This window comes from Dasypus novemcinctus, chromosome 21, assembly GCF_030445035.2.
Source record: "Dasypus novemcinctus isolate mDasNov1 chromosome 21, mDasNov1.1.hap2, whole genome shotgun sequence".
In the NCBI taxonomy this organism is placed as follows: domain Eukaryota; kingdom Metazoa; phylum Chordata; class Mammalia; order Cingulata; family Dasypodidae; genus Dasypus; species Dasypus novemcinctus.
The window spans coordinates 83,787,454-83,804,696 of NC_080693.1; the positions used below are offsets into that span (position 1 = coordinate 83,787,454).

A 17,243-nucleotide genomic window follows, 5' to 3' on the forward strand; every position below is an offset into this window, starting at 1 on the left:
GTGGACCCTGGATTGGTTGTGTCCACTCCACATCTATAAAGAGGGGGCTTAGATTCCACATGGATGCTGGATGCAATTCTCCTGCTTCCAGTTGTAGGCACTCTTGGCTCCCTGGTGTGGTGGTTGACATTCTTCACCTCCATGTTAGCTGAGTGGGGTAAGTCCAATATACCAGAGTGTAGGAGTTGCTAGTCTGTTGAGGCTCAGGGCCTGGCTATTACATGAGCAGTCCAGAGATTCATGTCCCCTGGGTATACACTAAACCCCAGCGCTTGCTCTTTTTCCCATTTTTCTATGAGCCCTTTCCTGTGATCACATAGATTACAAGTATCTTAACCAGCTCTGTGTTTGCCTTCTCACTCTCTTAATGATGAACAGAAGTTTTTCACCTTAATGTAGTCCAATTTTCCAATCCTTTCCTTGTTGACAGTGCTCTCATTGTATCATGAGAATATTCGAGATAGTCTATGTTATCTTCTAAAAGGGGGAGTTGATTTTGAAGTACGGTGTGAGGTAGGAGTCAAGCTTCGCTCTTTTCTCTCACACAGCTATCTGGCTGACCCAGTGCCCTCTCTGGGAAGGTCATCCTGTCCCCCTCCTCTGCAGTGCCACCTGCAGCATACAGCGAGTGTTCATATGTGCTGGATCCATTTCTGGTTTCTCAGATTTGTCTATCCTTGTCTCAGAATTTTATAATCTCTCAGAGATCTGAGCACACAGCTAAGGTAGAGAACCACGAACCAAGGCTCTTACAAGTCATCATAAGAAGTTTGGGTTCTAGTCTAAATGCAAGTATCTATATACTCAATAAAGGCTTATTAGAGGAAAAATAGAGTAAAGCTGAGGTAGAACCATGGGGCCAGCTTCCATGAGGAGGTGGGAGAGCCGGGTAGCAAGCCAGAAGCAAGACACCAGAGCGACCCATTCCGCTCTCCACTCCCTCGCTTTTCTCCCCTCTCCAGCTCTCCAGATCCTCCCAAGCCAAAGGGCAAAGAAGGGAAGAAATCCAAGGAAGAAACCTTTCTGCTTGGGTCCCCAAGGCAAGCTTCAGAAATTCCCATCCCTCTTGCCACCACCTTCTATTCCCAAGTTGCCATGGCACTTCCTGTAATTAAAGGCTACATTTTCATTAAACATTGATTAGCCACTAATTAGTCTAATGATTAGTCTTGGGGAGGAGGCAGGGCTGTCAAAGCCTGCAGAGGAGGAGGGGTGGGGATAATGAAAGATCTCCGCGAAGGTGGAAGTGCTATCTACCTCCCACCAGAACCAGGGTTTCCTCTTATTTTGGTCCATTATAAATGATGCTTTCAATGTGAATTTTTCTAATGGGTTTGAGTCTGATGAAGTCCCAGATGAACGATGCAGGGGAGATTGAGTTTATTCGCCTTTTCATCAGATTTCAGCCTCTTAATGCTGTAAAGAGCCCTTTCCCCCTCAGAGTGGAATCCGTTCCGGCCTCCACGATGAAGTCCTCCTGGGCTGAGGTTGCTCTCCCCCAAAATCCTTCCATGGGCGCTCCCACCTTGCCAAGGACTTCTGAGGGGTGGGCAGAGCGGGGGCTTTTTGCCCAGAGAAGACTTTGCAAACGCCTAGCGCCCCATTCCACCCTTTCCTCGTTTTTACCACTTTCAAAGGCTGGTACAGCTTTAGTTTTGATTCCAAAATGGTACAAATTCACGAATGGCATGCATTCACGTGCAACTTGCTCCCAGTTAGGGAAGCATTCGTCGCCTTGCCCCACCCCAGTAGAAAAAAGAAAGGCTGGTTGCTGTCCCCAGACCCAGTTCATGGGAAACGGCATCAAGGACCCCCTGTTTCAAGTTAGCTCCACAATCAGGCTCAGGAGGGGACAAAATAACATGTGGCCGTCAGTCCTTCGCCCAGTTCTGTGAGCTGGTGCTTGGGAGGAGACGGGGCCTGGGGGTGCTGCGTAAGAGGGAGCCGGGTTCAGACAAGCGAGGCTGCTGCCAGTCCAAAGGCTCCTCTGATTTTGTTTTTGGGGGTGTCTGAAGCTACCAGGGACACCCCAGCTGGGGCAAGAGAAAGCATTGGAAGGCTTGGAAACAACTGGAAATGCTCTTACTTCAGGAGCATGCATGCAAATTTCGTCGTGAGTCTTAAGGTTTAAAAGGATCGGGCTGGAGGGGCCCCCTGTGCAAGCAGCCCCCACCTCCCCCAAGCCCCTGCCTCCAGTTTCAACCATCCAGGACACGCCCAATTGGTTAGAGCTCCTGAGACGCGATCAGAATTGTTGTGTCCCCTTTACATCATGCTTTTGTTGCTTTTACTTTCACTTTCCAGTAGCATCCACCAGACAGACCTGCGCAGGCGGCTGTCGCTGCGCACACCGTCCCGTCTCCGTGCGCCGTGGCCTGAGCCGGCTCTGCGTGGCCCCTTCCCTGGGGCGGAGCAGACCAGAAGAGTCTAGGAGTCGAGAAACCGGGGTCCAAGCCCCCCGCTGGGCCTCTGACCCGGGCGATTGGGCCTCGCTTGGCTCACCTGTAAACGGCGCCGGCCCTTCCAGCTCTGGCACGCCCCAGGAGGCTTCCTGCGGCCCCCGCAGAGGTGCGCGAGAGGTCGCTGCCCAGCGCCCGCAGGGCTCACTGCCCGGCGCGGCCCCCGCCTGCGCCCACCCGAGCCCACCTGCGGCTTCCATGGACTTCCCGGCCTTCGACCCCGGATCCCAGAAACAAGAGGGCACGGAAGCACAAGGTGGAACAGGGCTCGGCAGGGCGGCGGAGAGGGTCCAGGCTGTCACCGTCCCCGGTCAGCTGCGTTTTCTGAACTGTGCCTCCAGGCGCTTTGACCGCTGCCGGGCTCAACCTGGTGACCCGCAGAGGCCGCGTACCGCGGCCCGGCGAGGGGCGCCCGGTGACAGCCTCGCAGGCGCCGCCCAAGGGGCCTCGTCAGGGAACTGGAGGCACAGACTGTCCTGTGATGTGCCCGAGGTCACACAGCTGACCCCGCGCCCGTGGCAGAGACAGAGCTGACACGAAGCCTGGGGCTCCCTGGCCCTAGAGTTGCACCCGAGAAGCGGCTGTCCAGCCGGAGACCACCTTTCCCACCCCACCTCCTCCAAGGACGGCGGGGGGGGGAGGGGGCAAACCTCCGGCTCAGGCCAGAAGAATGGCCTGGAAAGGATGTGCTCTCATGTTCCAGTGGACTGTCCCGTGCTCTTGTCCCTTCCCTGGAGGCCCGTGTTGAAGACGGCAGTGTCACCGGTAGAGGGAGCTGGTCCTGAGTCCCTCTTGGGGAAGGGCCACCTGACCAGGGGCATCCGCACTGGATTTCACGTAACTGAGAACAAATGTGCTACTTATTGAGTCAGTGGGGTTTGAGGCTTGTTTGTTACGCAGTTAACAGGCCTGACTGATACACCTCTAGACCTAGTCGTGTCCCCAGCCCCAGGGGCAGCCTCTGGCCTGGTTGGGGTCCCCAGGGGCAGGGGGTCAGCCTGACTCCTCTGCTTGGTCCTAAAGGGCACGTGCATGGAGGCGGGGGCAGAAAAAGTGGGGAGAGCGTTGGAGGCAGAAGGGCGGGCCCAGCCAAAGGCGGGGGGCATAGCCGAACCAGCGCTGGTGGACAAAGAGCAGGTGGGCCCCGCACCCACAGCTCCTGCAGGGGCACAGACGGCTCCCTGGCCACCCAGAGCACCCAGGGCTGGTTTTCCCCCAGGTGGGCGGTGAGCAGGTCCCCGTCCCACACAGCTTCGCAGCAAGGGGAACACTGGTTGAGGGGCCTGGCTGGAGGCGGGGAGGCCAGGTCGTCTCCCTTGGGTCCAGACACCACGGAAAGTGCCACCTCTTGAAGGAATGGCCTCAGGCAAAGACCAGCAGCAGGTGCCCAAAGCGGGGGAAAAGGGGATGAGGTCAGATTTGAGACTGAGCTTCAAAACATCCACACAGCAACATGATTGCAAATTGTCACCTGTCACCTGAGGCAGAGAAATTGAGACATTCACAATCCATCTTCCTCTCCAAGGGTCCCCAGACGAGGCGAGGAGGCCTGCCACCCGCTCAGCTGCCGGCTGACTTCTGTTTAGAGCGAGAGCGAGGCAGCCCGCATGGCTCGGGGGGCACCTCCGCAGCCGCCGAGCGCCCCCCACCCCGGCCACGCCACCCGCCGCCTGGAGACGGGGGAGCAGGCGGCGACTGGCCAGGCCGCTCCCGTGCTCCCAGGCCACCCCTCCTGCGGGGAGTGCCCCCTCCCACGGCTTCCCAGGGCCCGAGCGCGCTCCCGCCGACTCAGCAAAGGCGCGAGGCAGGTTCGCCCCTCGTTCCGCTGAGCCTCCTGCCAGCAGCCACCACGTGCTGGGCCGAGAACAAGGGACACTGGCCTGCTGGCGCTGGCAGGGCAGCGTGCCCCGACACCGGCTCCGTGGCCTCTTCAGTGGCCGTGGCCCTCCGTGGCAGCCCTTCTCCCGGTGTCCGTCTCCAGTGTCCCTTCCTGTGAGACGCCCGTCGACGGGCACACAGCTGCCCCAACCCAGCCGACCCCATCTTCACTAAGTCCCCGTGGCTGCCCGATTGCCAAGTGAGAGCCCACTGTGGGATGAGGAGTTAGGACATGGACTCATCTTTTGGGGGACACGGTTCAAACCATCAGGCCCCCCAAGACTGCTTCAGCCCCGCCCCGCCCCTGGCCAGCTGTTGCCCCTTTGAGCCATCCTGTCATCTCACCAGCCGCCCCAAGCTCACTCGTCCTCTAACCTGCCCTGGAAAGTTCCTTTCCAGGCTAATGGGAGGGCTGGCCTGCGCGGGCTCGGCCGGGGGCAGGACCCCGGGAGCTGCTCTTCACTTCTCAAGGGGCGTGGAGTGGGGGCACGGGATCAGGCTCAGGCTGGAGCCCCGGGGGGGCCAGGACCCCCTCGAGGAGAGTCTCAGAGGCCGGGGACCCTGGCGCTACAGGTGCAGTGGGTGTGCTTCTCTGGCCCCAAGGCCGCAGGCACACCTGCCCCAGGTGAGACCCGGTACCCTGAACCCTGAGGCAGGGCCTTGGGGCACAGGGCCACCCCTTGGGCGTTGCTTTGATGAGTCACTGACAAAAGGGCCACAGGCAGCATAGGGGCAGCCCAGGCTGGAGGGAGGAGCCCCTCGCCCCCAGAAGGCCAGGAGGGAGCTCAGGGAAGGGAGCAGCCCTCCCAGCTGGAGGGACCTGGAAGGCTTCCTGGAGGAGGTGGCCTTCGAACGGGGTTCTGAAGGATTTCCAAAAGGTGGAATAACTGGGAACACACACCCGCAGTGGTCCTGGCCGAAGCAGTGGCCCAGATGGTGGCAAGACACAGATGGGGCTGGGTTGCCCAGAAGGGGTCCTGCCAGAAGCCACCGGTTGACGAGTGTTTACTGGCTGCTGGCACTCAGCCCGAGGCCCTGAGGCTGCAAACCCGAAGGAGCCAGGAAGGTGACAAGACAGCATGACCAGCAGGGGTGGGGGTGGGGCGGGGAGCATCCAGGGCGGGAAGCATCCAGGGCTGGAAGGTCAAAGCCAGACTGAGGAGAGCAGCTGTGGGGTCCCTGGACAGGGGCCGGACATGCTCCCGCTGTGCCCCGGGCGAGGCGGCCACTCTCGGCTCAGCTCATGGCTCCCCAGGAGCATGCTGCACCCCCAGCCCCCAGTGCGCCTCCAGACCTGCCCGCCCAAGGCCAAGGTGAGCTCGGGGCCGGGGCTGGGGGCTCCAGGCAGGCGCCCTGCCTACCCGAATGGCTGGCGGGGTGCGTCTTGGGTCTGGCCGGGCTCCTGCTCCCCAGCCACGCCAGGCTCGGGTCCTCGCCGTCTGCCTCGGGGACGCAGGCTCCAGCCGAGGGGCTCAGCTTTCCCGCGGGCGGGCCGGGCCGGCTCAGGTGCCCGCCGCAGCCTGTGGGTCAGCTCGGGTCTGGGCCTCCGCCGCCCGACGCCTCCCGTGTGCCGACTCACCAGGCCTGCAGGTGGGCTTACCACCGCGTGCACCTCAGCAGGTGCACACTGGGGGGATCGATGGGGTCAGGTTGGGGGATGTAGCCTCCCGCCCAGCAGGGGCCTGGGAAGGGAGTGCTCCTGCCCCGACGGCCGGAACCCATGCCGGGACCTTAACCTCTTCGTGGGGGGAGAAGAGGCCGCTCCCTGCTGCGGCCCACCATTCACCACGGCCTGCTCTGGAGAGGTCGCAGCGGGCACATGCCACCTCCAGCGCTGGCTTGTGGACACGTCCAGCCATCCCTGTGATTTAAAAGACCCCGGGCAGTTCCAGAGACACAAACCAAGGGAGACGAGGACTAAAGCCGGGGCTTTGGACCCCGGGAGCCCCAGCCCTGAAAAAAACCACTTCAGTCCTGGAACAGCCAGAGGCACGTGCACATGCACGCATGCACACCACACACGCACGCACACACACATTCACATGCACACACCCGCACATGCACGCACACCCGCATGTGCATGCACACCTGCACTCGCACACACACATACACACGTGCACAAACCCACACACACATGCACACCCACACGTATACCTGCATGTGCACACCAGTACACACGCCCACGCACCCATGCATTCACACGCATGTGCACGCATGGGCTTACATGCATGCATGCTCACCTGGACACACACATGCCTGTGCGTGCACACGCCCACACACATACACATCTGTGCGCGCGCGCACACTCACAGCCACACTCACCCACATGTGCACTCACACCCATGTACACACGTGCACACACCCGTGCACACACACAACATGCTGCTGCTGCACCAGCTCAGATCCGCTGGCAGCAGGGCGAAGCCAGCTCCTTTTCCGGGACTCTCCTGCTTCTCTGCAAAGTCGGCTGCCTTTTCCGGGACTCTCCTGCTTCTCTGCAAAGTCGGCTGCCCCTGGTGCTTCTGCATGTCTTCCCCGGGCAGATTGGCACCTTCTCAGAGCCCAGAGGGCCCTACATGCTCATCCGTTTCAGGAGCAGGCGGCCCCCCTGGCACGGAGGGGAGGGAAGGACAGGCACCGCTGGCTCTCGCCTGCGGCTCCAGCCACCTGCAGCAGGGTCCACCTCGAAGGCACAGGCCCCGGGCACAGCTGGCTGCAGCAGGGCAGAGCAGGGCACCCTCAGCAGAAGGCAGCTCCCCCAGGCTCCCCTCTCCCATCCAGCCTCAGAGGACCCCAGGGAATAAAGTAACACAAAGGGAAGTTTTCCCAGCTGAGACTGGGCAGCCCAGTAGGGTGCCTGGAATTGCTTGTCTTGGTGGCATCTGGAGAGCCATTTCCAGGGACCAGGACTGGCAGGCTGTGCATCCTTCTCCGGTTGGGGGGGTCACCAGTCCAAGGACGACCCAGGGTCTGATGGCAGCACAGGTCGTGGGGGCGCTGGGCCGCACGTCGGCAGACAGGCTCCACGCTGCCTGCCCTGCAAGGGTCGGCGGCCCTGCGCGAGCCCCCCACCGCTCAGGGTGTCCCGACCCCTCAGGTGAGAAGGGAGGCGCTGCAGTGGGCGAGCCTCGGGCCCCCGTGAGGCGCTGGCCTCCCAGCAGGGACCGGAACTGGTCTTCTCCTAACGAGACGCACGAGACACACACCGACAGTGCAAGCGTGACAACGGCACCGTCGTAGGCACTGAGGGTGCTGGGAAGAAGGCAAGGGGGAGCCAGGGGAAGGGCCGGCCGAGGCGTGGGGACACTCTGGGGGGGGCATTTGGGGGAGACTTCAATGATGGGAAGGGGGAGCCAATGGGTCAGCCGGAGAGCAGAGCCACTGGGAGATCACATACATTTACATGTGCACATGCACACACATGCACATACAAATCCACATGCATGTGTGCGCGCACACATGCACGTATGTACACATGCATTGCACATGTGCGTGTGCATATATGCCCCTTCATAAACATGCATGTGCTGCACATACTATACATGTACACGAGCCTATACATACACATGCATGCACATATACATGCACACATAAACATACATACACACTATACATACACATAGGCATTCATACACATACGCAAATACACACACAAAGATATAGACATGCATATGCACAAAGATATACAGATACATGTGTATACCATAGATATATACATACACGTAGTATACACTCACGCATGCGTATACACATAGATGCACAATATACATAAATATCCACGTACATGCACATAGATTTACAATGCATGTATAAATAGATATGCACAAATGTATACATAGACTCACACACACATAAAGGGATTCGTTACAGGGATTTGACCCCGGGCTGCGGTTCAGGGAGCCGCCAACCGTCTGTGCAGGGAGCCTGAGTCCTTCCAGGGCAGACGGTGCTGGGTCCCGTCTCCCCGTGACTCAGTGGCACCTTCTGAGACCGTGCATAGATCCTAGAAATCGGACTCAGAAGCACATCCAAGGACAGCCCCACAGTGCAAGAACTGACCCCAAGGTCCAGAGATGACAAGCGACCTTCCAAGCAGGGCCCCTGCCTGCACCGCTCAACTCCCCGGCTGCCAGGTCAGGGCCACGCTGCCGCCCCCAGGACCCCGGAGCCTGCCGCGCACGTGGTGAGATGTGCAAAGGCAGGGACACACGGCATCCCCGAGGTGGCCCACGTGCCCTCCTCCAGCCCGGCACCCTCCACACGACGCACCAAGGTCTAGGAATGCTTGGGTGGATTTCGTCCTTCTCTCCCTCGCAGTTGTCCCGCAGCCTAACCTACAGAGTCCTGGGATGCAGAAGGGGCACGGGCAACCCCCAAAAATAAACCAGAATACAAATTAAAACATGGGCTGGAACCCCGGGCCCACCCTGTGTGGGCTTTCTACCCTCTGCACACTTCTGATCCTTCTGGAATCTGATGGTCATCTATGAGGCAGGGACGTGGCCCTGCTGGTGGGTATGAGGGCAGGCGACAGGCAAGGGACGTGCGGTACCCAGTGCTCACGCCTCCAGGGCCTTTGACGCGGCCACAGCCAGGTGCACCCTCACCTGGGGAAGCTGGAAGAACCAGCCCACTCCAGCACGCCCCAGCTCCACCTGTGCCACGGGACCCCCGGCCCACCCACCCCGGCCCTCCAGACTCGCTGGGGCCTCGCTGCCTGCTCCCCCACCCCCCCACTCACCCGAGGACCAGTGGTCTGGCCTTCCCCAGCCCCCCACATTCACTGGGGCTCTCGACCTGCCCCCCAGCCCCCATGCTCACTGGGGCCCCCTGCTCGTCCCCCCAGCCCTCCATTTCCTGCGCTCAAACCACAAGGACACTGGCCCCTCCTCTTGGTCCCCAGCTCCCTTGGGCCTCCCCCTTAGGTGGGCCCTGGCCAGGCCCCTTCTCTCCTCCCTGACTTTGCCCACCCCCCCTGTGTGCTCCTGGGGGCTCTGTGAGCCCACCTCGTGGCTGCCGTACCAGGGAACAGGGGGTGCTCAGGAAAGCTGGCTTCCATCCCAGCGTCTGGCTTTGTAGCTTTATGGGGACATCCCCCACTCGAGGACCAAAACGTCCCCAGGTGGGTCCATGAGGTCCCTCTGACCTGCTCCTCCAGGATTTGCAAAGTGGCTCTTTTGACCCAGGAACACACTATGCTGCCATCACAGAGCACGCGGCAGAGACCCGGATCTCCCGGCAGCGCGCGATGGCCAGGCTCTCTGCTCACTCTGCGGCCCCCGAAGAAGAGGCGGCCCTCCCCTCCTCCCCAGGGGGCCTGGGAGTCTCGGGGGTGCGGCTGCGTGTTCTCTGAGAAGGTGCTATCCTAGAGAAGCAGAGGGCGCCGAGGGCCCCGGGCGCAGGCCCCCCAGCCACATCCGCTCCCCTGGGGCACCTCACGACCTGGTGGCCACCGGTGTCCCTCAGCAAGTTACTTAAGCCCTGCTGAATGGTAGCCCCAAAAAAACACGTCCACCCGGAGCCTTGGAAAAAGGGTCTTTGCAGGAAAGTCTCAAGATGATATCATCTTAGGTTACCCAGGGGTGCCCTAAATCCAATGACAAATGTCCTAAAAGAAAGACACAGTGTCCCAGAGAAAGGCACCTGGAGACGCAGGCAGGGGTGGGAGAAAGGCAGCCCCAAGCCAGGAGCGCCCGGGGCCGCCAGGAGCTGGACGGGGCAGGCACGGAGCCCCCGGAGAGAGCACGGCCTCGGCTTCGACCTCGTGGCCTCCAGAAGTGCCAGAGAATGGACTCCTGTTGTTTCAGACCACCGGTGTGGGCGTGTTTGTTACAGCAGCTCCGGAAGCTAAGGCAGCCCGCCAAGTCTGGGTCTCTTCCTTGGTGAAATGCTGTCAGGCAAAGCCCTGGCGGGAAGACGTCGCAAGGGCTGTTGTCACCGTGCTGACTGCGGGCCTTTGCCAGGAGAGCCAACTCTGCGGGCTGACCGAGAATTGATTTGCCCCGCGCCTGTCCTCGAGCCTGGATTAAATCTTAATTCCTCGCTAAAGACACAGCCTCAGCGTCACACGTTGGACCTCGTCTTTGAGGAATGAAACCCCAACAAGCCACAGTGACAAACTCATCTGTCACCCAGGCGTCCCCGTGGTTCCGAGGCTGGGCCGTGACAAATGCATTCCAACGCTGACTTCGGGTTGTCACGCCTGGAGCCCTAGCTGGCCAGACCCCTCACTAAGGCCGGGTTTGAAATAGTAACAATAAAACCAGAGCTCTTATTTGCTCCTAAGTGAACTGTGCCCTGGAAATCGCTGGATTTGAAGGCAGCGTGCGGTCACCCCTCGGGCTGAAGTGTGGTTTGCTGGCCTGGCGGGGGAGCAGCCGCAGTAGGCCTAATTCCGGCTGAAGTGTGGTTTGCTGGCCTGGCAGGGGAGCAGCCGCGGTAGGCCGCTGCCCCCATAATAGGGTGGCTGGTCAGACTCACCGCCACCCCTGAAGGGAGCTCGGCATGGGCGCAGAGTGCCCTCGGGTCTCCCCTTCTCGGCAGCCATGCCTCCGCGGCCGCCCCTCCTCCCGGATAGCACCGCACGATGCCTTATGAGGCAACACCCTTCTTCTTCTTTCTCCCTGCGTAGGCGCAGGGCGGAAAATTCCAGTCTGCCCTTCCCCCCCCCCCCGACAGCAGCAACAGCCAGGCACAAGGCGGGAAACTCAAGTCTGCCCTCTACCCCAGCAACAGCAGCCACCAATCACTAAACCCTGCCACTTCCCCCAGCAACAGCAACAGCCAATCCCTAATCACCACCCCTCCCCCGTCCAGTACCTCCCACTGACCTTTCTCCGGCAACCAATCAGAACAGGGCGTGGCTTCGACCAATCAGCCTTCCCCAGCCCCTATAAAACTATTGCCTCTCCCTCAATAAAGTTGGACTTGCGTGTTTACCTTGTCTCCGCAGTAGTTCTGCCGTGCGCCCTCCAGTCCTGAGAGCCCCCGACAAGGGCCTGGCCTCCCTTGTCCCCAGTTCGTCGCCTGCTTCTCCGGGCGACCCCCTCGTCGCCGGCTTCACCGGGCGACCCCGTCAGCCGAACCGTGCAACCCCTGTGAGACCAATACCTCGTCTGCTGCCGGACTGACCCCTCGTCCCAAGTGGGACCGACCCCTCGTCCCAAGCGGGACCGACCCCTCGTCCCAAGCTGGACCGACCCCTCGTCCGCAGCCAGACCCCACCTCTACCGACCAAGCAAACCGTCGCAGCTGGCGCCCAACGTGGGGCAGTGCAACCCCACCACAGCCTCACTCCATAACCTGGCGGCCCCCCCCCCCCTCTCTTCTCACCGTGGGGCTTCTCTCGTGCAACATTGCTGCTACCTGAGCCTTGGCTACCTCATATGATCCACAGCGGTCTGGGAGAATCGCTGGATGGCTTTCTCCTTCCGTGTCGGGAGCTTATACCGACCCGCTATGATTAAGAGGAGCCTTGGATTTCTCGGGAGCGCATGCTTGCACGTCTGAAGTAACCCTACCACAGCCCTACGCCCTCCTCTCTTCTCACCCCTATCTTTTCGCTCTGCATTGCTGCTCCTGAACTTTGGTGACCTCATACGATCCACGGCGGTCTGGGAGAATCGCTGGATGGCTTTCTCCTTCCATGTCGGGGGCTTATACCGACCCGCTATGATTAAGAGGCGCCAATAAAACTCTCAGGAGCACGTGCCTGAGCACCTCCACCCCTGCCTTCACCCCTGCCTCCTCCCCTCTGCGCTTGCTCCCCTTTGCCTTGCTCCACTGCTCGTCGTTCCGCCTTCTCCTCGTCGGGGCCTTCCTTTGGCCCGCGACCACCGTCGGAGTCCGGTCGGCTCCGACCCCTCGTCTCACCGCGCACCTCAGCTCCCATCGCTGCGCTCTCAAGGTAAGGGCCCCTTTTCTTATCGGCTCCAAAAGGCCATTAGCAATGGGTAACATCCTTTCTGCTAAGCAAGCCCCGCAAGTTCGGGCCCTCACCGGTCTCCTAGACACTCACCGGTGTAAGATCTCTTTGAAACAGTTCCAAGCATATTGGGACCTTCTTCTCCCCTTTAATCCGTGGCTTACCACATGTCAGCTCTGGGACCCGGATACCTACACTCACCTTATAGATAGGGTCACTTCTGCTGTGGAGCAGGAAGGTAAAAGATTCCCTCCTGGCTTATTACCGGCGCTTTTTACCATCCGCTCCTGCCTTCAAGGCGCCCCTACCATCGAATCCCTCCAGCCGCGCCACCGCTGCCGCCGTGATTGTCAGGACGGCGACTTTAACCGGGATCCTGATCGGGATCCTGATGCCAGCTCCGACTCCGACTCTGAGTCGCTTGTCGAGCGCCTTAATAACGCGCTCGAAAATTGTCCCCCTAAACAGTGTAATCTTGCAGTGCCGAACGCCAGTGAAGATGGCGAACTTCCGCCTTCTTCCTCACTTGAAAAGGAGAGGCACTCTCAAGATGGTGGACTTCCGCCTTCTTCCTCGCTCGAAAAGGGGAGGTCCCTTTACCCCTCCCTCCCCCCGACGACTTCCTGCCTGGGTGGGTGGGAAGCTCCCTCCCCACCATTTTACCCCTCCGCGCACGGTGGTCCGCGGCCATCTTGTAGCCCACGGCCATTTTGTGGCCCGCCGCCATTTTGTAGTACCGCTGGGGACGGCCCACAGCCATTTTGTAACACCGCATGGGCAATGGCTCCTCTTGCGCCCTCCGCACCAGCGGCCCCCCCAGGCTCCGCCTCCCCCTGGCAGGCCCCTCCATCCGATCCGTGGCAAGCTGCCGCACGCGTGGCCCCCTCTAGCCTATTTTTGGACCCGTATTCCTCCCCTGCCAAGCGCGAGTTCTGTGAGTCCCATGCCCGGGCTGCTGCCCTGGACTTTGCCCGCCGTTTCCACCTCTACCTGGCCTCCCACCCCCAATATGAGGGGCCGGGGGCTGAGGCTGCCTTCTCCCGCCATTTTGCTGAGCTCTTCCTGCAGCACTTTGAAGCTGAGGTGGCCCGGGCCTCTGGCTCTCTCTCACCACCCTGAGTCCTCCCCTGAGTCCTGGAGCGGAGATCCCACCACATGACCTGTCCCTTGAGAGCTGCAGGGTGGGTGGGCCCCTGGCTGTGCTGGGCCCTTCTCGGTCATCTGAGGACCTGGCCAGCCCCCTCCCTTCCTCAGTCTCTTCCTCTTCTACGACCTCCTCAAAGCCGAAGCTAAAGAAACGCTTCTCCCTCCGCTCAGTGGGTCGCTCCATCCGCAGTTCAGTCCGTGGACTCCTGCAGTGGCGGGGGACCGTTGACCCACCCTCTCCAGCTGGGCCCCTGGAGACCTCCTCAGGCCCCCCAGTCTTAGGAGGAAACAGCAACTCCAACTCCTCTGGTGGGGCTGGGACCATTGGTAGGGGACTGGTTGGTGACGAGACGTCCCCTGGGGAAAGATGGACTCACCGTTTTGAGAGGCTGAGACTAAGTCGGAGAGGGGGGGCCTTGAAAGATGGAACAGGGATGGTGCAGAGGGAAGAGCTGCTGAGTTTCATGGGGGCTGAAGAGGCAGCCCCTGACCCAGCTGGAGTGAGCTGGAGAGGAGGGGCAACCGGGCCTACCTCAGGGGGAGGAGGGCAACCTCTGGCAGAAGTGCCGCTTACTGCTTCGGAGTGAAGGAAAAGGAGGAGGAGGAGGAAGTCGCCTGGAGTTCTTTGTACCACCCAAGGCTTCTCGGCCCCGACTCAGCATTCCCTGCTCCACTATAACAGACGTCCGAACGACCACAGCCCTGGAGATGCCTGACCGGGAGAACACATTCGTGGCTAAGGTGGAAGGCCCCTCAGAGTATATCCTGGAGACAGCCGATGCACTACATGTGAAGGCCTGGGTGTCTGATATCCAGGAATGCCTGAGCCCAGGACCTTGCCCTGCCACCAGCCCCCACCCCATGACCCTCCCTCTGGCCCCTGGGACCTCATTCCTTGCAAGGGAGAACACAGACAGCCTGGAGCTGCCCTGCCTGAATCACTCAGAGAGTCTGCCCAGCCAGGATCTGCCGCTGGGACCCAGCGAGAGCAATAACCGCCTGACACAGGGGCCATATGGAAGCCTCTCAGACTGTCCCTCCGCATCCATCTCCCCCAGTTCTGCCTCCATTGCTGCCTTCCATTTTGACTCAATGGAACTGCTTCCCCCAGAATTACCCCCTCGCATCCCCATTGAAGAGAGACCTCCAGCAGAGACAGTTCATCCCCTCTCAGCTCCCTCCCCTCCCCTGGACACTCCAGAAACGGCCACAGGATCATTTCTGTTCCAGGGAGAGTCAGAAAGAGGTGAGGGGGACCAACCCCTCTCAGGATATCCTTGGTTCCATGGGATGCTCTCTCGACTCAAGGCTGCCCAGTTAGTGCTGGCAGGAGGTACTGGCTCCCACGGCGTTTTCCTGGTACGTCAGAGTGAGACGAGGCAGGGCGAATATGTCCTCACTTTCAACTTCCAGGGCAAGGCCAAGCACCTGCGTTTGTCACTGAATGAGGAGGGCCAGTGCCGAGTCCAGCACCTGTGGTTCCAGTCCATTTTCGATATGCTCGAGCATTTCCGGGTGCACCCCATCCCTCTGGAGTCTGGAGGCTCCAGTGATGTTGTCCTTGTCAACTATGTCGTGTCCTCCCAGCGGCAGCAGGGTGAGCAGAGCAGGTCTGCAGGGGAGGAGGTGCCCGTACACCCAGGAAGTGAGGCCGAGAGCAGGCCAAGAGCCCTGCAGAGGTGTGCGAGGGAGATGCGTCAAACCCGCCACCTCTGCAGCGGATGTCCCGCAGGGAACGGCACCAAATGCGAGTGATCCAGCACCAACTGAGCCAGCTCACCCTCCACCCCGAGAGGCAACCATCCAACCCTGAAGTCCATTCGCTGCTCGCACTCTACCATCAGTGCAGACGCCACAACCCTCACCATGCTGGCGAGCCAATTAACATAGTCTCTCTCCTTCTCCTTAGGCTCTCCCTCGCCACCTCTGGCCAAGCTAACCCCTCGCACCAGCCCTTCAATTGGACACCCCCCCACTTCATCTTCTCGGCCTCCTCCTACCCGACCTCTTCCTGCTCACTCTTCCCGCAGGTGCCCCAAGTCTTCTGTAACCACGGCCCCCCATGCCGCCATCGCTCTCAAGCAGCTCCAGCCCCGCTAAACGGCCCGCAACCCGCTTTCCCCGGCCCGCGGCCTGCTTTCTAGCATCTAATAACGTTCTAGCATCTAATAACGTTTCTGCTTTTGCCTCCCCATACTTCTGCGGAGCTTCCTCCTGTCTCGACCTCACTCCTCTTCTCAGCCATCCAAAGACCCGGTCCCGCCACTCACCCGCCCCAGGCGGCGCTGCAAGGCTGCCCACCGCACCCAGCCACCTGAGTGGCAACCTTGCCGCCGAGGCAACCTTGGCCTGGCCCCTCTCTGCCTGGGGTTGCCATCCTTCCTTTTCATAGATGAGGAGGCAGAGAGGTCACACATTGGCCAACACTCCCACAGGGGGTCCACACCTGGAAGCAGGCCGGGCAGACGGCGAGGGGCCTTGGGGGACCAGAGGACGGGGCCCGGCCTCCCAGGGGCACGCTCAGGGGCTCACAGTGCTCGAGGTGACACGTCTTTGGGGACTCGGACTGGAGTCCCTCCTGGGATACCCCAGCCAGGCTTGTCCAATGATTCCAAAGTCCATGTTAACATACAAGTTACAAGAAAACCTCTGAGAAAGCAGGCAATCCCTGCACATGCGAATCCCCATACACACAAATCCCTGTACACGCAAATCCCCATACACACATATCCGCATACACACATATCCCTATACATGCAAATCCCTGTACACGCAAATCCTTGTACACGCAAATCCTTGTACATGCAAATCCCCATACACACATATCCTCGTACACACATATCCCCATACACACAAATCCCTGCGCACACAGGTTCACAGCAGCATGCTTCACAATCACCAGAAGGTAGACATGACCCAAATGTCCACCAGCAGATGACCTATCAAAAGGACAGGACCCATCCCTGAATGGGGTATCGCTCAGCCATACCAAGTGCAATGAGTGTGCCGCAATGATGGGGAAGGTGGTTGGTGTGGGAGGAGCGGCGTGGGGAGGTGGGGAGCACATAGGAACCTCTTGTATTTTTCTTTTAATTTCTCTGCCTTTATTTATTTTTTAATGTTACATTAAAAAAATATGAGGTCCCCATATACCCCCCACCCCCCTCACCCTACTCCTCCCATAACCACAACCTCCTCCATCATCATGGGACATTCATTGCACTTGGTGAATACATCTCTGAGCACCGCTGCACCACAAGGTCAATGGTCCACATTATAGTTTACACTTTCCCCCAGTCCACCATGAAGGACATACAATGTCCAGTAACTGTCCCTGCAGTACCACCCAGGACAACTGCAAGTCCTGAAAATGTCCCCACATCATATCTCTTCTTCCTACTCCCCACCCTCAGCAGCTACCATGGCCACTTTCTCCATCTCAATGCTATATTTACTTCCATTACTAATCACATTAGTTCCAGAATAGAGTATCAGTAAGTCCACTCTAATCCATACTCTATTCCTCCATTCTGTGGACCCTGGGATGGTTATGTCCACTCCACCTCTGTATCGAGAGGGGGCTTAGATTCCACTTGAATGATGGGCGCAATTCTCCTGTTTGCAGTTGTAGGCACTCTTGGCTCCCTGGTGTGGTGGTTGACCTTCTTCACCTCCCTGTTAGCTGGCTGGGGTAAGTCCAATAAACCAGAGGGTAGGAGTTGCAAGTCTGTTGAGGCTCAGGGCCTGGCTATCACATGGACAGTCCAGAGATTCAGGTCCCCTGAGTATACACCAAACCCCAGCACCAACCACAGGTTTGGTAAAAGTGACAGGAG

General features: G+C 59.6%; 1 protein-coding gene across 1 annotated transcript in view; it reads left to right on the forward strand.

The window, feature by feature from the left end:
- The window catches only part of LOC131275147 (SH2B adapter protein 1-like), a 74,155-nt gene that overhangs the window by 28,491 nt on the left and 28,421 nt on the right, over positions 1-17,243 (forward strand). Inside the window, 5 exon segments of the mRNA XM_071210914.1 lie at positions 12,560-12,730; positions 13,082-13,375; positions 13,378-13,960; positions 13,962-15,004; positions 15,058-15,202. Of these exon segments, the coding sequence (XP_071067015.1) occupies positions 12,560-12,730; positions 13,082-13,375; positions 13,378-13,960; positions 13,962-15,004; positions 15,058-15,202 (2,236 nt within the window).